This window comes from Cryptotermes secundus, unplaced genomic scaffold, assembly GCF_002891405.2.
Source record: "Cryptotermes secundus unplaced genomic scaffold, Csec_1.0 scaffold99, whole genome shotgun sequence".
Taxonomy (NCBI): Eukaryota; Metazoa; Arthropoda; class Insecta; order Blattodea; family Kalotermitidae; genus Cryptotermes; species Cryptotermes secundus.
This window is the reverse complement of record NW_019725842.1, coordinates 3,639,613-3,665,654: the sequence shown is the minus strand read 5'-3', so window position 1 is coordinate 3,665,654 and position 26,042 is coordinate 3,639,613. Positions and strand designations below refer to the sequence as shown.

General features: G+C 39.3%; 2 protein-coding genes across 2 annotated transcripts in view; one reads left to right on the top strand and one right to left on the bottom strand.

Annotated features, from left to right (window-relative positions):
- The window catches only part of LOC111863636, a 525,149-nt gene that overhangs the window by 361,138 nt on the left and 137,969 nt on the right, over window positions 1–26,042 (bottom strand). The gene's annotated exons all lie outside the window — the stretch shown is intronic.
- Window positions 1–26,042, top strand: part of LOC111863631 — a 349,465-nt gene that overhangs the window by 311,087 nt on the left and 12,336 nt on the right. Inside the window, exons 4-10 of the mRNA XM_023850125.2 lie at window positions 1,305–1,358; window positions 3,224–3,358; window positions 16,301–16,447; window positions 16,975–17,103; window positions 18,531–18,712; window positions 20,635–20,743; window positions 22,217–22,468. Coding sequence (XP_023705893.1) covers window positions 1,305–1,358; window positions 3,224–3,358; window positions 16,301–16,447; window positions 16,975–17,103; window positions 18,531–18,712; window positions 20,635–20,743; window positions 22,217–22,468 — 1,008 coding nt within the window. The remainder of the gene's footprint in view (window positions 1–1,304; window positions 1,359–3,223; window positions 3,359–16,300; window positions 16,448–16,974; window positions 17,104–18,530; window positions 18,713–20,634; window positions 20,744–22,216; window positions 22,469–26,042) is intronic.

Here is a 26,042-nt window from a genome sequence, read left to right as displayed (position 1 = left end):
CGTCCATAATAATATAATATGTGATATATATATATATATATATATATATATAGTGAGCGAGATATGGACCCAGATAACTTTATAATTAATTACGAAACTTGTAAATAAAGCTAATGGAAGCCACAGAGCACTTAAAGCTACTGTTACAGTAATTAAAAATTTTAAATTAATATTCTCACTGTTTCTCGGATTAAGCAACGTACGACGTTCATATTAACCGCGGTATTACACTGTTCGGTCAGTCCGCTCTCCTTGCATTTATTGCAGTTAAGATTCCGTTATGATGTTCCTCTTCACAGCTCTAACTTTGTCTTGTTACGTTTTCAGTTTGAATATGTCACAGCGATACTAATTCAAAGCTATGAATAATGTTGTCTGCCACTGTTATCTTTCCACTTTGGTGCTATTCATAGTACAGCGTCGCTTTCCGTAAACCCACCTTCAGCCACGTAATTACAACGCCGTTAGGAAATGAGTTTAGTTGCGCTCTAATAGAATGATATTAATAAATTAATGACAGGCAGCCGGAGAGCAGAATTTGTGCTTTTAGTTTGTTCAATAGTTCTGATACCGCCTAATTCGCTTAGTGGGGGGTGGAGTCCAACTGGGTCCACTCGGTACGGCGGCTAAGGATTGGCCTATTGTACCTGCCCCGGGTAATTATGATGCTGGAGAATCCGGTGGAATGAAGATTGGCAGGGGAAACCGAAGTACTCGGAGAAAGCCTGCCCAAGCGCCACTTTGTCCACCACAAATCCCACTAAACCAGACCCAGGATCGAACCCAGGCCGCCGCGGTGGGAAGCCAGCAACTAACCGCTTGAGCTATGGCGCGGCCTATGATACCGTTTGGCTAGCAGGTGTAACATTTGTTTGTATATAATACAGTGAAAGTCCGTTTGTAACAATAGCACCACTCAGTCCGGGTCATCATGACACATGGCCCAACATTTGTAACGACACGTAATTCAATGCCAAAGTATACAGCACTGTTATTGGAAACTCTTAAGTGAAGAGGTCACTTGGTAGACTTAGGCATAGATGGACAGCATAGGCAGGATATTATTAAATTTGATCTTAAATAAATAGGTGCATTGCTTTCACCTGGCTCACGATAAAACCGAGCGACGGCCTACTGTGACTAAGGGATTCAAATTCCAATTTTCATAAAAAGCGGGAAATAACTTACGCAATCAGACGACTAACGGCTTTTCAAGTAGTCTATACTCCACTGAGTCAGACAGTTATGGAAACTCTGAATAGTGTTTATTTGTTATCTTATCAATAATTTTTGTTTCATTTTAGGTCTTCCTGGAGAAACGGGTCCTCAAGGTCCTCCGGGTCCCAAAGGCCCCAGAGGTAAATATCTATTTATGTTATCATAATTTTTCCTATGCACGCACCCTCTCTTTCTCTCTCTGCTCCAATGTGTAATTTTTTAAGGGCAGCGAAATATCGTAATGTTTGCTGTGAATTCGGATTTCTTTAAATACTAATAAATAATCAACACAATATAATGCCAACTTACACAGGGAAAGAAAACTAATAGTGAAAGTGGATTTTCACAGTCATTTAGGACATAAAATCATATAACTTAGGAGAGGCTGGTAACTACCTACTAGGCTGGAAGAAACTGGTAACCACTTACTAGATTGGGAGAGACTGGTAACTACCTACTAGGCTGGGAGAGACTGGTAACTAAGTACTAGGCTGGAGAGAATGGTAAGCACTTACTAGGCTGGGAGAGAAGACTCTGTTGAATGGCGCAATACCTTCCACCAAAACGATGGTAATCAGGCCAGAATTGAACCTGAGTTCGGAGGCTATATATTCGTCCAAAATTAAGGCAAACATTCAAGAGAATATACTATATCATAACTTAGAAGGACTCCATCCAAATCTTTAGAATTACGTGATAGAATTAACGTCTTTACTCTCAAATTTATCTCGACGTTAGACAGATTTCTGAAACAGACTCATTGATTGACCACCGAAATCATGTGTGGAAGAGGGGGATAAACGGGGAAGACGGTAGGCAGGTGAGAATATATAGATGACCACTTTGGTTGGAGATGATGATGATGATGATGATGATGATGATGCCGATGAGGAGACAATGAAATTAATTTTAAGCATTTGCTTATTTTATTTGCCTAAAATGTGGTTGGTCCGAATGAGAACAGAAACAGGTGAAGAAAATTATCGTCTGGAATACGACATGTGTAGTCTGACAGTTTATCGATGATTAGAAGAAATGCTTTGCTTCCGTCTTCAGAGTAGTATATAGGTATAGCACGTTCCTGCGATGCGTCGGTAAACTGCCACACCAAAAATTAAATATTACACATTCGCTTCTTTCTTTGGAAAAGGAATATAGCTGAAACCTGAAATCCCGGCCTCTGCGAAATATGTCCGAGAGCTTTCCCATGAGAAAGCGTCACTTTCACCCAATTTCTCTTCCCTGAGTTCTAGACGCCTTGTTTAACTTCTTTCATTCATTTTATATCAACCACCTCCCATCTCATCTACAGTTATTTATTTACCACTGCATGCATGCTTTTGAGTTGTGTAACTAACATCCTGAAATTTAGGTTGGAATCTTTCCCTTATTTACTTACAGAAATAGTTTTCGCATAGGTAGCCTACTCGTTTCTTCGTTTTGAATCTTTCACGTCATTTTGACACAGAATACAACACGACTGACTGAATGACTGCTTGTGACACAAATGAAAGTCACCAACAGAAGTTACCTCAATACAAGTCTGAGAGAGAGTTGGCGGGAATCGAGATGCACGGTAACTGTTCAACGATTTGTTGGGAAGAAACTGACGAGAAACAGGAGGAAATCTCCATCTCTAATAATAATTAAACAGGGACAATTAAAAGCATCTGCTGTAATATGCCTAATTTTCGTCTGTAATTTTGTAGGCTGTAGGTTTGTCGGTTCTGCTACAAGCCCGAATCTCCGCGGCGACTTCATGGGAGAAGGGTTCAAATCTCCTGCCTGGGGGGATTTAACAGGTTCCACTGTATAAATTGTGAGGGTTCCCAATCTCAGAATCATAGTTCTCTAACTACGCGTATATTTCACCAGAAAAGTCGTTCTCTTTATCACTGGGTCCCATACATTTGAGGGCAGTCTGAACTCACAATCTCCTCCCGATTTACAGCAGATAAAAGGTGGTATGGTGTCGATTCTGATATACGTGTATTGGATCTTCTAGGGTTGACTGGGCCCCGAGGGCGGCCAGGAAAACCAGGCACAAACGGTGTGCCTGGAGTCCCTGGTATCAATGCTTGGACGGTGAAAGTGAATGGTACAACCATCAACGAATTGCTTATTCCACCTTCAATAGCTGGTGAGTATATTCTGCTCTCTGAAACGTGTTTCAGTTTTCAATCAGAGCAATTTATTCAGCACTGCTGGCTTTATTTTTAGAGAAACCTTCTTCTGGTGGTACGTATTCCTTATACTGCTGATAAAAACAAAGAATTCTTAGCTTAGATTGTGTTTATACATCTCAGGAAGACCCAAAATTATTTTCGGCATATCTAGAGGACTGATTTAAAACTTGATATCTGTACCTAGTAACGTTACATGGAAGCAGCCTCGGACAGGAAGACCTCCCCGTAAAGCAAGATGTGGTTCAAAATTCGCTAAAAATTGAAGAGTGCGATATTATGGGTTGCAACGCCGGGTAGTTAGGCAGATGTCCATCGATGTTTCAGAGGGTGTTACAACTCAAATGTCGTTCTTTCATAGTGGCCGCTGTAAGAACTTCCAATTCGACACGTTAAATATTCACCAATTATTTGGATGTGTTAGCACGATTAGAGGCGCATCAGTGTCGATGGTTATGTGGCTCTGGATAAAAACTACTAGCATTAGCAAGTTTGTAAACAGGTAAAGCTTCCCTGTAACAGGCCGTGAAGGTCCGTAGGATTGTGAGACGTCTAGGCTCCCATATCTTCTACACAATCCGTTCACAGACGGCGATGAGTTTGTCACAACCTTACGTGCCGGCTACCCTTTACCCCCAGGAAAATTTCTGTTACTAATCTCTATTAGGGACCAAGTCGACCCCAGGGCCATAGTGCGGCTGGAATGATTGGGTCAATTGAAAAATCCAATGATCTAATCGAGAATCGATCCCGCGACCTTCCGGATTGTAGTAGAGTTCCTCAGCCAACTACGCTACCGCGTTCCCCTAGCAATTTTATAGACATATATACATCAATTAACTATAATGTGGCGTATAGACCCGTTGCTATACAGTGACTCTGTATATATCGGCCGTTGCTAGGTAACGTCCACAACATTAGCGCGTAACAATAGAAGAACAGCGTTTTCTATGTGGTCCGCGCTGCGACTGTTGTTATGGAACGACGAGGTAAATACGCCTTTACAGCAATAGAGGCTGTGTTTTCTGCGGGGTCCTTGCCGAGTAATTATCTTGAAGACAATTTACGCTACAGGAGTCAGTTGAAGATTCACCTGTGGAGTGTTAACCAGCGGACAACGGAAGCAAAATAATTTCCATTGCCAGGATACGACTAGTGGAGACTGAAAAACCTAGTGTGTAACAGTGAACTGTATAATGTGTCGATCAGCGATAGCGCCGTAGCAATTGTGATTAAGAGAGACTGTAACCGAAGTGACAATAAATCCAATCATCCGAACTAGAACTTGTCATTTCATCACGCGTATCACCCTGAGCGTGACATTTTGGTGTCAGAAGACAAAATGTCACGATATTATTAACGTAGTCACTCCACCTGTGATATAGAATTACAGTGTCGCTGCCTCTGAACAGAGCGTGACTATGTCGGTAGTTCTGAGAGAATTACTCTCAATCTACTGCCTATATCATATCATCACGTCCGGGCATTCGTCTCCTCTGATGACTTTTGAACCACTTCTCAGATTACCATGAGACTTGGTATGAATGTCATATCAATACAGGCCATCTTATAAAGTAGAGCTTTTCGTTTATTACAATTATCAGCACAGAAGGGCATGTGAAAATACGAAGTGGAGCGAATTTCATGTAAGGACTTTAAACTGTGTATGATAACAGATTTCTGAAAAATAATTTTTTTAATGTACTTAGTCTGTTCAATGTGAATCAACAACATGGCGATCACGCGAAATATGTATTAGCTACCGGTATCACCGCGATAAATAGTGACTCATTCAAAAAAGGCGTATGAAAATTCGTATAAGGACGGATTATACACATACATAGAAATTTTGTATGAAGTGATACATGGCAACACTTTTAGGGTATATCTGATATATGTAGCATACATGTAATCCGTTTCAGCCGAAATTATGCACTGAAATGTGTGAGAACACAGTACGTCCCTAACAGTTTATATGTCTTCATAACGTTGCTATACAATATAAAGTGGAACGTTTGAAGTAAAATAGGATATCTCTGGCTTTTAATCAGACCAGCTTAAGATATCTCATTATACGAGCGCAAATAAATTCTNTTACAATGACATAATGACAGGCAATGAAATAGATTAACGTAAATGGAGCACCTGATGATGGCACTATAGTGCCGAAACATGTTGTGAAATAACAAGTGAAACTGAGTGCACTAAAAGACGGACACTACATACATATCATGGACGAAATTCTGATACATATCCGAAACCGAAAAGGCAAGTATGAAAATTTTAAGAGCAAATATAAAATTTAAATTCTGGGACAGCGTTTTTAATGAACGTCAATTCGTAGTTCCGCCTGCCTGGTAGCAGAACTATACTCGTATTAAATGGAACTGCACGCACAATTGAGTTATTTCTGTCAAAACAATTCAAATGGTGTTACTTCAAATATAAACATTAGAGTAGAATTTTACAAGGTTTAATAAGAAATTTTTAATATTTTTGGGGGGAAAAGTTAATTTTCTCCCCACGTCAGGGTTTGGCGCAATGCACATGCTTCTTGATTAAGTAAGCAATAAATATTAATGTACGATTTGAGGTTTTCACGGCGGTGACTATGAAGAAAGCAGTCTTTTGAGATGTGGCACCGTGTAGATGTGGTTTTAACCGACGTTTCGGAGGAACGTATCGCCCCCATCTTCAGGGTAGAAGGAAAAATAAGAAAATCCGCAAGCGAAGAGACAGTGAGCAGTCTGCTTGCACCGGTTCTCACTGTCTTTTCGCTTGCGGATTTTCTTATTTTTCCTTATACCCTAAAGATGGAGGCAATACGTTTCTCCGAAACGTCGGTTAACACCACATCTACACGGGGCCACATCCCAGAAGACTACTTTCTTCAATAAATATTAAGTTCACACTTTGACATGACATTTGTTCAGGTCCGTCGTTAACTTATATATACCTCCTAGTCTCCTAGAGACAGGTGATTTCCACAAAACACGGTTCCTATATTCGGAGCTGCTGGTCGCTACCAATAGCTTACTTACGTATGCAGTTCTGTTGTTTGGGTTGTATGAACAGCAAGAGAAAAGCTTCTGTTTAATTCAACTGCGTTATTTGAACTTGTCTGTTTAAAACAAAGTGACAGTACATTCAAGAATTATCCGTTCGAATCACGGCAAATCCAAAATTTATTACCCACCTAAATAGACAAGAACTCTGATACCATCACTGACGCATAGGGAAAATATATAAAATTCTATTCATCCAAAACACAATATCCGTTTAATAAATTTATCTGTTGAAAACCGGCGTTCTTAAATTTGGAACTATTAATTGCGTCCTTGACATAAGGTTATAGAGGCGCAGGCCCCGCCGCAGGTGGCGGTATTTATCACCAGTTCTCTGTAGCTCAAATTAAGTTAAATGGTGAGAGGAGCGTCCTTTTAGAGCGCCAAAAAACAATTCAGTTTTTACGCTGATCCGCCGGAAAACTGTAAATACATTTTCATGGGGTTTCCCTTAATTCGCTTAATGGGGGGTGCAGTCCAACTGGGTCCACTCGGCACGGCGGCCACTGATTGGCCTATTGTACCTGTCCCGGGTGATTATGTTGATGGAGAATTTGGTGGAATGAAGATTGGCAGGGGAAACCGAAGTACTCGGAGAAAACCCGCCCCAGCGCCATTTTGTCCACCACAAATCCCACTTGACCAGACCCGGGATCGCCGCCGCGGTGGGAAACCAGCGACTAACCGCTTGAGCTATGGCGCGGCCCTATGGAGTTTTCCTTAGGCACGGTATTAACTTTCTCTTCCAGGAAAGTCAGCAGTATTTTCTTAAATTTAAAATACGACAATTTTTAAAACGTGAAACATCAGTTCTATATGCTTTTCTGATGTACGTACATTCCTATATCATTTTTGACATTATTTGATGCCCTATTAGCAAGTGAACAGAGCTCTCTCCCTCACGAGCCAGGGATCTGTCTGTAGTTCAAATGGTTAAGCTACTATATACTGATGCCGTCAATCATCTCTGACAGTTCATAGCAGGGAAATCCTGGAATGTGTAATGTGATGTAATTAGTCTGTTATATACTACATAAGTACACTGACAGAGCTGGCTTGATGTTATGTATCACATATGATGTTACTGGGCTACATTTTAATACGTAGGTATATCAGTATTCAAGAAATTGCCATAGGAAGATTTTGCAATTTATTCTTCGAAAAATAGCATAATGTGTTGCGAGCCGAATTAATCAGCCTGCTTCCCTCTACGTCATTCCATTCTGTACAAGCAGTGGTATGCATAATGAGTCAATAATTCTTTGCTTTTCGATAAGAATGGTTTAAGTAAAAATCATTGAGAAGAGCCTGAATTAACTAAGATAACTTATTGATAAAAGTAGACTTAACCCTTTTTATTGAACATTAAATAATGATAGTGTATATAATTAATCTTTAGCTTGTATTCTTCGCTAAGAATAATTATAATGTTCAAGTTAAAGAGGTTGAGATGAGCAGGGAACGTAGCACGAATGGGGACGAAGAGGAATGCGTATAGGATATTGGTGAGAAATCCAGAAGGAAATACATCACCAGGAAGATCAAGATGTAGGCGGATGTATTATATTAAAATAGATCTTAGAGAGAGAGGATGGGATGTTGTGGAATGGATTGAGCTGGCTCAGAATAATGACCACGGTGAACACGGTAATGAACCTTCGGGTTCCATAAAATTCTGAGAAACTCTTGAGTAGCTGCACAACTGGCGGCTTCTCAAGAAGGGCTCATATTCATGAAGTTAGTTTAGTACATAACTTAATTGCCTGTTTTCATTAATATAAAAATGATAAAATTAAACCTCCGACTTCATTATGTTCATAGTTTGTAACGCAAAAAAGAAATGAGTTGCACGTAATATGTACATGTATTTCCCTTGTCTATAAAGATGCCTGGCTTCAGCGCTTCATTAATTGTCTCTGTCAAACGAAAGGCTAGAAGCAGATTATTGGCAGCGACCTTACCGTATCATGCTGGCCTCACATTATGCCCTGACTAGTAACCTTATAACCCCTGACAACAGACACATCATGAAATTGAAGAAGCGAGTGAACCCCCTCATTTAGTTATTTTACTTACAATTCTGGCAGTCCATAACATTAAATACTGGCCTTTTGCTTCCTTTGGAGAACACAGTTAACCAAACCGGGGTTCTGAACTAATGCAAGTTAAGAAAATCTTCTGTGTGGATAAACTACTCTTGATACATATATGTGTGTATAACCATTGCTAGGCTACGGCTCGCTAAACACATACCGGAAGAAAGAAACGCGTGGAACAATAAGACATCCATTGTTGGGTAACGAGCCAGCAAACAGGCCTCCTTAACAATACAGTTTTTTTTCCTTGGGGCCTGTGCCGTGAGGCTGTAAGGGGACAAATAATGTTGCTGCAGAAGTAGTAGGAGTACAGCGGTCAAGTAATGGTAGGGGTATAAAACAGTAGTCAAATGTGAATGTATAAGGTGCAATAAATCCAATCGCCCAATAAAATCCCGTTTTATTAGTCACCCCTAAAGTGACAATATATACAGTATGTAGTGTTACATTTACAGTTTACTTCGCAGTGCTACTATATTTCTAGGCGTCGAAAGTCTGAATGATAAACAAAAAAAAACTTCGTGGCCTGTAGTCCGCAAACGAACTATACCGACCAAGTGACCGACGCGTGTCGGTAAAGTTGGTGTCAAATTTGCGGACAGAGGGTGTCGTGTGGTCAGCGCAACGGAACCCCAAGGCCGTTAATCTCAGTTTTCTAGACCGGTGCCGCTATTTCCTTGAAGTATCTCCTCAGTTATCATCACGAGGTTGAATGGAGCCCTTTCCAGACCCACTACTTCTCAGAAGAAAATCTTGTAACACCGGGAATCGAACCCGGACCTCTGTATCTGCAGCCAGGAACTCTGACCACAGAAGCGGTCTGTCTGAATTATAGTGAATAATGATCTGAAATACTTCTGGAAGAAAGCGATCGTGGTATAATTTAATGTACTATTTGGTAATTTGCCTGGAGTATCTGGCATAAACCAAGACAACCTCCATCAGGGCAGACGGTGTCCCGGTCTAAATTCGAATTGAGCATATCCCAGATAGATGAGAGAAACGTTGACGCTTGAGTCAACTTCCTCGCTCTGTTTTCCTATAAGAAATTTATTACGACTTTCATCTGGACAAGATTTCTAGCAATCCTCAAGATCACCTTCCAGCTTGCTTGTATATCAGGCAATCTTTGTAGAGAGTTCATCAAATAAAAGCATAATGCTGAGGTTGTGGGTCCGACTGCTACTGGGTCTGCGCTAAAAAGCGTATGACAAATTTAATTTTCATTTAAATAAACTGCATTGTACCCACAGAGGACTTCATAAGTTTTCTTCTAAGGCCCACGATACATCTAGCTAACATGTAACATAAAACAGCGTATCGTTTTAAAAATATTTTTGTGTGTAAGTATTTAACAAAACGCAGAGATTTGCTTCTTGGGGTGGGGTGAGATTGGGTCCGCTTGGTATGTCGGCCACTAATTGGCCTATTGTAGCAGCCCCGGTTGATAGATGATGAATGTGGAACAGTAGGTAGAATGAGAATTGGCAGAAGAAACCGAAGTACTATAAGAAAACCTGCCACAGTACAACTTTGTCCACCACAAATCCCACATGACTTGACCCGGGCTAGAACCCGGACCGCCGCGGTGGGTAGCCGGTGACTATCCACCTGAGTCACGGCACGGCACTAACAAAATGTAAGAAAAATCTTTTCTCTTGCACTGTGTGTCATTAAATTCTTGGTTTTGCAGCAGTAGATTTGTATCTGCAATAAATTAACACCAAGGCCGGCGTTTGGGAACTATGAGCATTTCAAATTGGAGCAAAAATTTTCTCTCTATACAAGAAAACAGACGATCTCACTGGCCGCACGGTCTAAGGCATGAACTGTCTTCGCTCGGTAGAACGCTGGGGTGGTGGTTTTGAATCTAACTCAAGGTATGGATGCCTGTATTTTGTGCGTTTATTCTGTGTTTGTGTCGTTTTATGTGTAGGTAGCGGCCTTGCGATGGGCTGACCCACCGTCCAAGGAGTCCTACCTACTGTGTATACGAGCAAGAAAATAAATAAAAAAAAAAACCGGCCGAGGCCCAGCAAAGAGCTGTAGAGCCATAATAATAATAATTCAATTCAATTCGTGTTTATTCACGTGCAAACTTAACAGCACAGAGGCCAATTACAAAACTAGCACGAATAGAGAAATACACAAAAATAGTAAAAAAAAATACAAAAATTATAGTCTATATTAATTACACATTTAGCATGAATAAGGATACAGAAGCAAATATACACAGACAAAGCACAATGTGAGAATTTGAGTTTCAAATAGAGCAGCAAATAATAATAATAATAATAATAATAATAATAATAATGACAATAACAATAATAATAATAATAATAATAATAACAACAACACACACATATATCAGTGACTAAGAACGGGGTTCGGATTCGTATTTGGATTTGTTAACCACCTACAGGTCTTAACTACAAATAATTATTAAACTATTGCTGCTTTACACAATTTACAATCACTCCACACTAATCTTCTCAGTTTATTTCCACTAGTCTTCACACATGAACTATAAAAGTCTCACTAAATAACACACTTCCAATATCACTGTACTATTGCACACAAATCTCTGCAAATCACACGTTAAATCTGCACAGGCTGACTTCTTGCACTCTTCTATACTCCTCAAGCTTGGTGCTTGCTTGATGTACTCGTACTCTTCCAACTTACCGCTTTACTCCGGCCGCTTACTGCTAAGCTATGTGTGTATGTGTCACATTGCGATTGACAGACAGTCAGTCAGTCTTGGTGCTGAGCCCCAATAGTTATTGTTTGGCAGTTACAGTCTTGTTATGTGGGTCGCCTTCACTGACGAGAGGACGGGTCTGTCGTTTGTCAGAGTCACTGCCTGCAGTAATACGTCATACTGCTCAGCTTGGGAATTCTGCTCACTTATATAAACGCGGCACGAACAGGGACATAGCGAAAACACATGTTACGTGACCGCTACCTAATGTCGTGTGACGTCACCGCGGACACAAAGAAAACAGCTTCCCCTATTGTTGCGTGCGCGTATTTCGAGCATGGCCTAGAGATGACGTCCTTCCATTGTTGCGTGTTGGAACATGTTTACGGAGCTGTGGCCTGGAAATGGGTATTCACGTTACAATAAATAAATTATTCAATTCAATTCAATGAGCTCTTTTATATTTTATTGCTGAGCCAACAGCCACAAGGCCAATTACAGACACAGAACAGTGTAGATAAAAAGTAGTTACATACTGGACAAACACAACATAAAGTCAAAGACTAATTGAAGGTAAGCACTGGAGAAAAACACATTAATGCATATAAGGAAAGAAACAAAGTAATAATAATTTCATTAACACAAATCTAAGTTGCTGTTGTAAAGTGTAAATATTTATAAATAATAATAATGATATTAATAATAAAGGAGAACATATTTGTCGTAACTCGAACTCAAATGAAATGCCACATGAAATAAAAGTATGCGAAGGTTTTGTCGAATAGAACAGAAGTGAGACGGTAGAAAGCTTGCTTCTGGTGATCACTGGAGAACATGTGCGGACCAGACTACGCTCCTGCAGTTGACAGGTCACTGTAGCGAGGGGAAGTGCAGCAGACACTGCGACGTGTACGTGCTATTGAGTGCCTGTACCGACTGACTACAACCGCGTTTCGGAATGCCCTCAGCAACGTCCTCTATTGTGCCACCGTCAAGCCGGTTTATTCTGAACAATGCGATAACTTCTGAGAGACGCACTAAACGGACGGCCGCACACGCCGTATATTTCCGACGCTCTTGAGCGGTCACAATCCCGATCTGAGAAGGTAACTCATGTATATAGGGAAGAGTCAGGATCCCCTCTAACTCCCGCCACACACTTTGACCACGGCCCTAACCACCCACTCTAATCTCGCTGCCCCTCCCCCCAAACGCGCAAAGATTTAGTTCGGGATAGAAATGTGATACTTTTAGTACTGAAGCAGTTTGCTCTGTTTCAAAAAAGGTAATTACTTACTTACTTACTCATGGAGCTGAGTCCTTCTCAAGGAGCCGCCAATTCTGCAGCTACTCAAGAATTTCCCAGCATTTTATGGAACCGGAAGGTTCATTACCGTGTTCACAAGAGCCCTCCACTGGTTCCTATCGTGAGCCAGACCATTCCAATCCATACCATCCCATCCTATCTCTCTATGATCCATTTTAATATTGTCTACCCACCCCCGTCTTGGTCTTCCCAGTGGTCTCTTTCCTTCTGGCTTTCCCATCAATATCCTATATGCATTCGTCTCCCCCATTCGTGCTACATGCCCTGCCAAACTCCAAAAAGGTACATGATTATACCATGCATTTTTCCTTTTTAAATACCCAAATTTTAACCCTTTGGATCGCATTTTAGATATAATATATTGATCTTTTAAAAACCCGGTGGTCCTATAGGTATCACCTGACTTAACCAAACTGTACATTCTCTTTACAGTCCGTATACTCGTATGTGTTTTCCATACGGTTCTCATTGTAAACAGCGGTTTATTTCCTGTGAAGCAATAACCGGCCGCCATATGTAGCGGAGACAAGTTTTCCCTGTGAGGTACGAAAGGAATTATAATTTATGTATCATTTACTAGAAATCCAGTCTTTAAAGTGTTAATATATGCACAAGGCAACAAATATAACATGTTCTGTTACACGAATATATACTTTCCTTCTGATATCTTTTCTGCTTCTGGTTTCTGGCCGAGGCGAAGAACTCTGGACCAGATCGAAACCTGTCTCTTACCGCATGTTAGTGGCCAACATAATTTCCGATCCGTCGCTGACTTCTGTACGATTCAAGTCCGCAGATAAAGTCGAGTGTGTATGGCCGGATGAGTCACTGGTTAATGTGTCATGTAAGTGCCGAGATTATGTAGCGTCGAACGAGAAATGGTAGAATGGTTAAGAATGATAAGTCGAAAACGACAAGAATAAAATGACCTCATCCAATTTAAAAGGATTATCCATATATTTTCCTGAAGGGAGTGAAGAAAATGACGAAAAATTCAGGCAATTATAAACTGCCTCAGTCTGGAATTCTAATCAATGGTTACCGCTGTGTCAGTCCGCTCAGTGCCAGCAATAATTCCGTTTATGAGCATTTGTATGAAAATTGCGAACTTTAAGTTACTGTCTCTTCCTCAGATCCTCTTGTTTTCTACAGTATATACAAAAAGGGTAAAGCTATCCCTGTATTAGGCCGCGGAGACCTGTAGCGTTGTGAGACGTCGAGGTTCCAAATTTTCTAAACAATCGGCTCATAGATGGCGGTGAGGTTGTCATCCTTATGCGCCGGCCGTCATTTACCGTCAGGAAGTTTCCTGGTACTTATTTCTCTTAGAGGATGAGTCGAGCCAAGGGCCATAATGCAGCTGGAAGAATTGGGTCAACTGAAAAAACAATGACCTCATAGGGAATCGAGCGCGCGACCTTCCGGCTTGTAGCATAGTGTCTCAATCAACTACGCTACCGCGTGCACTGAACAAACTATCTTTGGCGTTTGGAGAGAAGGGTCCGATTCCCGATGAGACCGCATTATGGCCCTGGGGTCGAATCAGGTTCTAACGGAAATGAGTACCAGTAATCTTCCTGGGAGGTTAAAGGCGGCCGGCGCGTGAGGCTGACAACCTTACAGCCACCTGTGACTCGATTGTCTAGAAAATGTGGGGGCCTCGACGACTCACAACCCCATGCGCCTCTACAGCCTGTTACAGCGATAGATTTGCCTTTTTTACCTAAGTCAAAATTCATAAAATTTTATTCAGTCTTTAACACCGAGCACCACAGACAAACTCTGTTTAATGAAAGCTCTCAAAAGACTGAGCACGAGATTCTCCGTGCTCACAATTACACAGAGTTTCTTAAGAATAACATCTGATTCTTCCACCATATTTTCATATAAAGCATTTGTGTATTTGGTAAGTTTCAGCAAAACACGAGAAAATATAATGTATCGTTGTGCAGAGTGTATAGCTGTATAACACAGCTGATAGCTGTTAAAACCTAAATATAATTACATCATTAATTTCGTTTCGTTGAGTCTCTGTCGGTTCTGCGTACACTGTTCACTAACGGAATTCTGCTCCAGCAGCCGTGGTTGCCATGTGTGGGAGGAAATGGGTTGGTATCCGAAGTAACACATGTATATCAACAAGCAACAAACTTAAAGCCATTGAAGAAGACTGGAAATGGACATGCGCTTGTATCTAGAGAGCCCTTTCTTTCGCTAAACTTTTTCCGGTGTCTTCAGATTTCACGATAGTTCTCTTTCTTAATAACGGCAAACGCAGGAACTAATTCCCGTATCTCCATTATATTCATTTCCCTCATAATACGAGTATGTGCCTCTCACCGGTTTTCGTTCGCGGCGGCTAGTATTCGATCCCAGGTCAGGTAATTTGGGATTTACGGTAGACAAAAGGGCACTAAGGCACGTTTTCTTCGAGTACCTCGGCCTACCCTACCAATTATTATTCCATCAACTGCTCCATGTTCAGTAATCATCCTATCACCGAGGTTATAAATTCTCGATGCTTACAGCGTAGTTAAAAAAACATACTTAGAGGATATGTGCCGCTTATTCCCCGGGGATGTACCACAGATACAGAGTGTCCACTAAATTCAAGAAGACATTTCTATCCTTGCGAAACATCGCAAAGTTTGTGTGAGCAAAATATCTGTATTTTAATTCGAGTGCATCTTTCCAGTCATGTTTAATATTTGAATATACTGTATTTTCAGTTTCTCGGTATCACAAACACGTTAGTTGAAACAAGCAAATTTAAAGCATGGTGACTTCTCAACCTATTTCCAAATACATTACAAATTAATACACATATCACTGAAAATTCTCTGCTGATTTCTATGGGAAGAATGGAGTTAAAATTGCCTGAGAACAATGTCATGAAAAATATATACGTAGAACTGCAAGAAACAATCCCTGCTGTTTTATGTAATCAACAAGTGGTCATGATTCCTTAAATTCTGATGTATGATTTCGATATAACTATGGAAAGCTAAAACGATCCCGCATTTGTGGATAATAACTCTTCATCAATCCGGAATTTGCCCACATTACAAATTTTATTTGGTTGTAACTGAAAAAATGCGACGTATTCAAATTTTTATTACATGATTCGGAAAGAGGATCATTTTCGTATCACTGAGTCCGCTGGTAAATTACGCACATCGAACTAAAGATAGCCCCACTAACTGACCGACTATTTATACCAGGTTACAATCCGAACTCACAGGATATGGCGAGTACTTTTCTTGCTTGTTTTCATACGGATGAGACTAGAAACACAAAACAAAATTAAGAAAATTACACAGTTAGGAAGTGCATAATTTATAATTTTACCCTGACAGTTATGGCACGTTCATGACGGAGGATGAGATACACGGGGTATATAAGAAATATGGAAAGTACAAAATACGGGCAGTAGGAGTAAAAACTAAAGGGAATACATCATATGGGGTATCTACGAGTAGATGCAAGGATAATATTAAAACGGATATCAGAGAAATGGCTTAAAATAGCTCAGCATGGAAACGAGTGGCGGGATATTCCGCGCACCTTACGGACCCGTAGGAGAAGCAACTGTTTCCTTGGGCAGTTAAACAACTATCATTTTTTTTCAAGAACTTCGTTTCACTGTGGAGTTTGTTGAGTTGAAGATGGTGGAATTTCTCAAATGGTACTTTTTTTTTATTTTCTTTCAGCCCCTGAGGGTCTGCCGTCTTTGAATCCAATTATCGTTCACGAAGGAGGGAATGTCCGGCTTCGGTGCGCAGCTACAGGGATTCCCCGCCCTGCTGTGGAATGGCGCAAACTGGACGGTTCTGTAATTCCCCTCGGTTCTTGGCAAGGTAGAAACAGTAGTGCAGTAACATGTGCTATAACACACAGCCAAATTCTACTAGTACTCATTATATATATGGAAAACTTCTGCTCATGTACCCTGCTAGCTGGTGCAGAGGGTATCACCCCAATTGGATTGGGTTACAGGCTATCCTAACAGATTCTGCTTATATTCCTCAATTCTATATACGAATGCAAGAACACTGGAATATGTCAAAGCTGTCTTCCAAGCACACATCTCTTCATCATTCATGTATTTCCATCTAATCTTTGATATATAGAAGATACAATTGATATAGTGTCACTAAATAACACTGAATGAAAACCACTTCAGAAATAAAGTGGTTCTATATCTTAGGTTTTCAAGAATCTTGACACACATCTGAAGACTATAATGGTCTTCTGCACCGAAGACAAAGGGATAAACGTTGATAACTACCTAAAAGCTTCAAGGTGACACAGCTAAGAAAACCACAATCTTAATTTTTACTGATGTGGAAGCCTAAAGTCTCCTAAGGGTATGTTTGTGTTACAGCTGTTTCTGTATCGGGGCACACATTGAACATCACACGCGTTAACCGTGGCCACATGGGAATCTACAACTGCATTGCAGACAACGGAGTGCCTCCTTCCGCAAATCAGACTTTTAACCTTGAAGTTCATTGTAAGTACTGATTTATTAAACATGACAATTAGGGCTCGGATTTCTATGATATGTCATATTTTTATCCTGGCATCTTTTCACTTGTATAATTAAATATAAACGCATTTCTGACTCTTGTGAAAATGAAAATACGGTTTTTATTGGTCATATAAATGCATATTTGAACCATTTTTAGCTTTAGGTCATATTTGGGCCCGAAGACATATAAAATCATATTTTTGGTCATATTTTAGGCAAGTTTCACTTATTGCTGAGAAATATATTTGCAAGTACTGGCAACGATGTTATTTGGAACTTCATTTATTAGATATATTTGGCCTTGTGTAACAGGATTTGAAGGAATACTGTACTGTGTGAAGGGTAACGGTTCTTGACCTGGCGTAGAATCAACCACTTTGAAAAGAGAAATTGCCACCTCTGCCTCTGTCTGTCTGTATTTGTATTTCCCCCTAAATATTAAAGATGATTAAATCAAGGAAAACATACTGGGCATGGCATGTAGTACACCCTGGAGACATGAAAAAAGCACACAAAATGATAATTGGAAAATATGAAGGAACGATCTACCTGAACGACCAAGGAAGCATATAGGGTATGAAACTATAGTCAGTTTTGTGTGTGACTATAGATGGATTATGAATTGGTTTAATGGATTTATTGACCACTTGTACACTGGACATAGAACTACGTGCAATTACAGAGCCATGACTGATTTCCACAATTTACAAATCGCCACAGCACAAACTAGATTTTGTTCATTCTGCTGTCTTCATCAGCCATTCTCTAGAAACGGCTTCTAACAGTGGAGATTTTTCAGCTTCAGGCTATTAGGTTCTATCTTCACAGCCTCCTGTGTAGAACTGAACTCTCAACTGAAACTGACAAATAACTCGGTCACCCCAATTGTCTTGAAGATAACACCTTTCCCAGCAGTAACTCTATTGTTGTACAGGAGTGTTTACCCCACCGTTGCATAGCAAGGGCTGTTTTCTCATTGTTTATTTCAAGGTCTTTGCCTATCAACAGGACCATACACCATAATATTTAAAAAGATCTTAGAAAAATTAAGGCATGAAAGTACTCCTCTTGTTTACTACAGAGTCCATTGGTGAATATGGTAATAGATCTTCAGGCTCCATAATAGGCACTTTACTTAGATGAACAACTAGTAGCTTCCCATGAATCCTACTCCTTACAGCAAGTTGTCTAAATGTCTTAGTATATCCATTGCAGCTCCTTTATATTTTGGGACATCCAAATAAAAATATTACTCAAAATTATATGTAGCCATAACAGACTTTAGCTGAAAACCTGCTACTGTATTCTGTACAGCATAATTATGCAGTTACAGGAGGTGTCAAATGAAACTGAATATCCTTATTCAGACAACATTCAGACTTTACCATATTTATTCTTCATGCCAATAGTTCCACCGCTTATTCGAATCCAGAACCAACTAGTGGGAGTTGCAAATGGATCATCAGGAGTCCTGAAATGTGACGTTGAGGCTTTTCCTGAGGCAGTACGTTACTGGGAAAGAGGCGATGGCCGACTACTGGAATCTGGAGACAAGTATCATATGACCTACAATGAAAATGGCCGATACAAGGTGATTTGAGTGTCACATTTAATCATTGAATTATAAAAAGGGTGTACCATAATTAAATTAATGGGATTAAATGTGGAATTCAGAGTGAGCTAACTCTTTGGTAATCTAATTTTGAGAGAGCATCACACCCTGTTCATTCTAAGTTTACAATGTTCTTATCCCTTCACTAAGAATATAGACAATTGTAACACAGTTCTTCTTCCAGCATGAAAATAATTAATTAAGCTTCAATAACATGTTTCCTTTCCTTCCAAAGGCAAAAGACGATTCCTTCCACAGACGTTCCCCAACTGGCTTGCCAGTGAGGATTTTCAGATAAAATTTAAATTACTCACATATATCTAAATGTGAAATAAAACTAACATAGGTATTATAGTATTGATCAAGTTCAATTAATAAATATAAAAACTAAAAACTCCTTGGTAAACTTGCCCCAGGGTGGGTCCAGTATTAGGATTTCATGAACATTGCAATGAAATTTTGGACTCCATAAACCAGAATTTTTATCCATCCATCCACCCACCCACCCATCCATCCATCCATCTTTATTCCTGTTGCTCCCACTTGGATCATAAGGCATCCGTGAAAAGCTTTGTTTCACTTCAGGCTCTTAATTTTAGACAGTAGGTTGGAGTCCTTGGACGGGGGATCAGCCCATTGCATGCTCGCTACTTACACAGGGAACACAAATACAGAATAAAGGCAGACAGACATCCATATCTTGAGTGGGATTCGAACCCACGTCTTATTGTTTGAGTAAACGAAGACATTTCATGCCTTACACTGCATGGCCACTCTGATCAGCCAACTTCTCAATGCACCATGGAAATTACATTAATGTTTCTCTTGTATACAACACACTTGAAACAATTTTTGAATGGCATGGGACTCCCTACACACAAAATACAGTAACACAGAGTCAGTTATAAGAACAACTGGTAATAAAATAACATATGTCCGAATAAATAGCACGTGTTTCATAATTAAGCCATATTTATCCCTTTCCCAAAACTTTTATTTCCACCTTACTCACACCTAGAAGCTACCATAGGCAAACATTTATAAAACAAAGTGCACACATGCTGTTCTCTTTTTATTGTGGAAAAAATGATTGTAAGTACAAAAATGGCCTAGCCAAAGCCCATCCAGCCTTCTGCAGTACATTGTTATAGACATCAGATTCTATTACAGAGGTGTCCCTTCGATTCTGCATATACTTAACTAAAATCTGAGAGTATCCTGTCAATAATCTGTACAATTACTTCTTATACTTTTCTTACATATCTGTTTTATATAAATATAAGAATGTTGTTTATGCAGTAACAGACCCCTTGCAGAAATCTTTTTTCTTCTAGCTTTAAAAGCTCTGTAACTGACTTTCGGTATTCTTTTTTGCTGTTCTCAGACAGAATGTCCATCATTGTAGCCCTTAGGTCCTCGTACCATTTACAATCCCAGAAGATATGTTCCTCTGTTTGCAGCCCATCACCACATTTGCATTCGGCAGTGGACACAATGTTAAACCTGTTTAGGCTTGCTTTAAGACTGGTGTGTCCTGCTCTCATATGGTTTATTGACACGAAGGCATGGCAGTTCATTTATATTTCGGAGAACCATGGAGAATGCATGCTATGCAAGACTATATGAAATCTCCTGCCATCTATTAGTATTCCTCCAAACTACCAGAAAGACTGTCTAAAAATATAAAGACACTGAGGATGCTCATAACAAGGCGGTAAATTCGAAAGTTGATGATGGAAGTCTTCCGAAATTTGACCAGTACATGAATATTACAGAAGGTTAAACGTCTCTTTGAAAATGATTAGTTACTATGAAACAATTTGATTGTGGTCTGTAGAGTCAAACAACAGATTTCCAAAACAACGACAGATACTGTGAACAGTACCAATTTAAATTTTCAGGTTCATATGCAACTCACCATTACAAATGTTGGACCAGCAGATTTTGGACCATACCATTGCATAGCAAAGAATGAAATGGGAATTACTAAAGGCATCTTCACAATGTTTGGTAAGTTGCTTTAGATTTTATTATTTCGAATTTGTAACTAGTTCATTAAAATGTCATTACAAGGAACCCTAACAAAATGAAATATCAACAATTCATCATAATCCTGTATAATCATATGTCTTAATTGTTATAAATTTTACCATGTAAAGAATGAAAACTGAGTTTCTTTAATTCACATTTAAAATCAGTTTAATCTCAACAACCCCTTGTCAAAAATTGAAGTACCTCTTCATGATTAATGGGTATCATTTTTCTTACAATTAATTTTTGTACAAAAGGTGAGTAATTTAAAATCAATACAAAGTCCGTTGAGTGTAACAATGTTTTTTAGGTCACTTCTTTCTCACTCTTGCCTTACATGTTTCGGTTTTAGTAAAACCATCTTCAGAGGCACATGGTACTAACAAGAAAACACTGGCGTTGTTTAACTGTACACAGTATATATGCTGTGTGGGCACTGCTACAAATGTCGATGTGTAAAAGCACAACACTAGCTTGGAGTACTGAATGCACGTACAGAATGCACGTTCAACCTCCGCATTCCATCCGAAGTTGCCCTCGCGTTAAAACATCACTATTAAAATATTTAAAAAATATTTAAAAGTTTAAGACTTTTAAAGTAAAATATAAAAATGTTAGGCTGCTTCTTAATTTATCCCGATGTTGGGAGATGTCTTGAGGTTGTATTGGCTTGTAGTTGGATTATTGCTGTGCGTTGTGTGTTGTGTACCTACACATGTCTGCATTAATGCATTTTTCTTCCAGTGCTTGCCTGTAATTTGTCTTTGACTTTATGTTGTGATTGTCCATAATTTAATTAATTGTATCTACACTGTGCTGTGTCTGTAATTGGCCTTGCGGCTGTTGACTAGGCACATAAATAATAAAGAATTGAATTGAATTATTATTAAAGTCAGTATGATGAATTAATATATTTCCAGTAACTCTCCATGAAACTAAACACTTAGTGCTAAGAAGGCTCCCCTGGGATACTTTTGCAGCACTGTGCCATTCATTTCATCAGTCTCACCATCATTCATTATCATCAGTACATCCATCCTGCTTTCAGAACCTCCAGATTTTTCTATGGGGCCTTAGCTTTCAGTGTCAATGAACAGTGTAATGGGATGCATAAAGTGTTTTGAGGTGAAAAGTAGGAAAGAAAAATTCTAAGTTTTTTGTTATATCAACCAGCTAATTCAAAAGATAATTTAACACAAAGTAACATTCAGTATTTTCAATATAATCTAATATTATGGTGTAGTGACTGGTGGGCATCTAGTTCAAATTCCCTCTGCCAGATCACCCAATCTGAACGAAATTTCTCCTTTTTCTTTATTCATTGCTATATAACTTATGCAGCTGACAACAGATACTGAGTATGTTATGCAGTTTTCTAACAAAGAAAAACACATGCAACATTAGAGTAATAATTCTGTCAGAAAATTAACTTTGAAATGTAACCCATTACAGAAATAGATCCAAGATTAGCTACACCACCAACTGTGCAGATCAGCGGACAAGGTGAAGTGACATATGGGGAGGGTCCCCCTAAACCAGTAGACCTGGACGACCTCTGTCCTCCACCGTCTTGCCCTGAATGCCCTGCTCCAACAGAGTTTAAATGTCATGATGGGGGCATTTCACTCTTCCATTTGATAGGAAGGATGGAGATCAAACCATTTGGTAATGAAACATACAAAGGCATTCCTGCTCGGATTCTCGGTATGTATGTGTAGAATATAATACTCTAATTTAATACTATCAGTTAGGTATAATATGTGTACTTTACAAGATATGGCAGTATACAACGAATTGCAGTACTTCATTTGTACACTGGGAACAAGTAGCAGAAGTTTGTGCAATTCTATTTGCCTACATTCTCGGCCATCAGTCCACACATTTAATATATCATGGTATGAACTTCATAAACCCACATGCACAGGGAAAGATATAAGCTACCACAGGAAATTACAGAAAAATCCCTGGCCCCCTCTGTCATGCTTGTAATCACCTGCTGACTCCTTCAGTGTCTGAGATGGATGAAAATTGCTAGTAGGTAAACCACAGGTGCTGAACCAAATCTAAATTCCATTTTCTCAAGAACATAAAGTGTTATAGGATACACGTCTCTACAGGCTTACTGTGTGGTGCACCATCAAGAAGACTTCTGACATTTCCAGAAATCCACAAATCGTTCAGTATTATTAAGTGCAGGGTGGTACACATGACAAAATAACGGGTTCTAGTTCGGATGATTGATTTTATTAGTACTTCGGTTACACACTCTCTCTTAATTACTTTTAAATACAGGCAATATGGTGCTATCACTGATTTACACACTTTCCAATTCACTGTTGCACAGGCCCTAGGATTCCGTTTTCAATAGCTGTCTCCTAGCAACGGATCACAACACAGACACTTCCACTTCAAATCACTATGAAGGCTTCTTGTCTTCAATCACTCTGTTCCCTTGTCCTAATCTGTACTCGATCTTCACAATTCATGCTCCATTCTCTTCATTGTACTCTCAACTGCTGAACCCTCCTGGTCTTTTCTCCATTTGCGTGATTCCTCCACTGCCATTTCTCTCTGCCAGCTCAGGGATTCTGCTCAATTATATAGCTGAGGGACAGACGCTGACCAACAGTAAACCCATATCACATGACTCCTAGCCATTCTTGCTGTGAGACATCACCGCACATGTGTAATCTGACGGACACACAGGAAACACACGTCATGTGATGGACACTTACTTTTGATGTGTGATATCACTGCTCCTGCGCCATCTGCCAGACACACAGAAAACCCAGCCTGATCTACTCTTGCTTATGTGTATTGTGGGGTGTTTATCGAGCTGTTGCCTGGCAATGTCACAATATATTAGTAGGTGACAAGTTTATAACTCCTTAATCACTACAATCAACTACTGATGAATCTTTAAAGTAATTTTTTCCCTAACCTAATACTCTATGACATGAATGAATGAATGGATGTATAAAGGTTTGACCTTCTTGGCCGTTGCACCGTGACCACAGTGATCTATTGTGCCTCCCCTTCTGATTATCCCCTCAACAATCCTGCACTTCAGATGAAGCATAGGATCTTCTATGTGGGGATGTCAAAATAGTCACTTGGTTCTGTAAAATATTGACTGAAGTGGCATAATCTTAAATAAGCTAAGGCCTCACATTCGCACAGGGTATGTGTGGCTGTTTCGTTTTCTTCTTGACACCTCTCGCAAGTTGGACTGTTACTTAGTCTAAATTTGAAGAGGTGTCCTTTGAGGTGACAAGTGTCCTGTAAGTAGTCCTACCACCCACTGTAGCTGGTTCCTATTTAACTTCAACAGTTCCTTCGCTCTTTTAGTAGAGGGTCCTCATATGAGTCCCTTTGCTTGCCTGAGTCCAGCTAAGGATCCCCAGTATTTCTTGTGATTCATATTTGTCCAGTCCATGATTGCCTTTCTGGCAACTCCTATAGAGATGCCACAGGCTGGTTCAGGTCCTATGACTGGATGTTCAGTTTCAGTCTTGGCCAATTGGTCTGATATTTCATTTCCAGCAATGCCCTCATGCCCTGGCACCCATATCAGTTGTACCCTATTATATTTGGCCAGTTCCATGAGTTTGGTGGCAATCCTAGACCAATTTTGAGTTGATCTGTTTGATCTTGGAACCATCTGTATACCAGATCAGTCCCCCTTTTCTGCCAGGCCGAAACCTATATCTTCCCATTCACTCCTGTCAGGAAATCTGACTGTGAATGGTTTTACTCTATGACATAACACTGTCATAATGCAAAACTGCCTACTTTATTATCATCCTGAACGTCAGTTCAAATAAGTTATTGCTATAATCCATACTTCTGACACTACAGAAAAACACTATAGCTGAAGAACAAAAATTCTGAATGGAGGATATTTGAAGTTTTGTACTATGTATATCAATTCAGGTATACTAGCTACTAAGGGCATAACTAATGTTTAGCAGAAAAATGTTATCCTATTAACCAGAAACAACTTTGGCTCCCAAATACTGTATTTCCTTGACCCTAAGACACCACTGACTGCAAGCTGCACCCTTTGTTTAGTAACAGGTTTTCAGGAAATATCACAGTCTCATTTGCAGGATGTACAATTGATTTTGTTTTAAAACCCATGACATAATGGAAGCATTCCGAAGATACTGTAAAATGGAAATTACCTACAGTATTTGGGGTTGGAATTTCACATAAGAATTAAAATACATTCACATGCAGCACTAAGCATATCCAGTAGCTGAATGAGATAACTGAATGTTTAACAATACCAAACATACCCACCCCACAATTCCCTTCCAAAATGTTAATTTTAAGAAGGGTTTTTAAAACGCAGTAATAAGCACAGGTGTTACAGTGAACACTATGATTTATCTTCATTGTAGACTATTAGTTAAAATTAAAACTACTTGGTATTAATGGTTCCCAAGCCTCCTTCTGATGCTTTACATATTGTCACATACAATGACACATTTAACAATAGAAATACACAGAAATACTTTAGAATATCTTTTATTGCTATCTTCATATTTACTCTCCAGTGACAAATGTTGTGAATATAAGTTTTTTACCTTTTAAATCTTAGGCACCATCAAATGTAAGGTGCAATGAAATTTCAGAAGTTTTAAAATGGAGATAGTGTCTTAAAATCAAGGAAATACAGTAAAACATTAAACTTTTTCCTTCTAAATGGTGGCACAATATTTTAGGTGTGCAATATACCAAATTCTTTTAACATGTAGTGCAATAGGTCTTGTGTTTCATTTCTCTTTCAATTAATTTTTCAGCAGATATTTATGGTTTATGCATATGAGGAGAAATTCAGTGTGAAACACAGAGGGAGGGAAATAATAGATGTAAAACAGAACAATGTGTGGAAAACAGAAGATATTTCAAAGATATGTACATAAGGAAAAAACTGGAGAATACAAACAATTCACTAGCCACCAACTGGAAAATATGGAAGAAAATATCAAAAACAGTAGTTACTGTGGAACTATACGTATAATAGGACACAATTAATGGTTGTGTTTATATAATATGAGTATCTGATTATGTGTGTATGTTATGTCATTCTCATCCTGTTGTAGTTTCATGTACTTGCACAGACCGCCACTATATATCCAAAACTGTGCCATAAGAAGGATAAAGAAATTAACTTATTTCATGGTTAACCAGAGAAAAGACAGCATGAAATAAATTTATGAAATAAATAGAGAAAAGGAAGAATGGTGTATAGGATGAAGAAGTGAAAGAAATA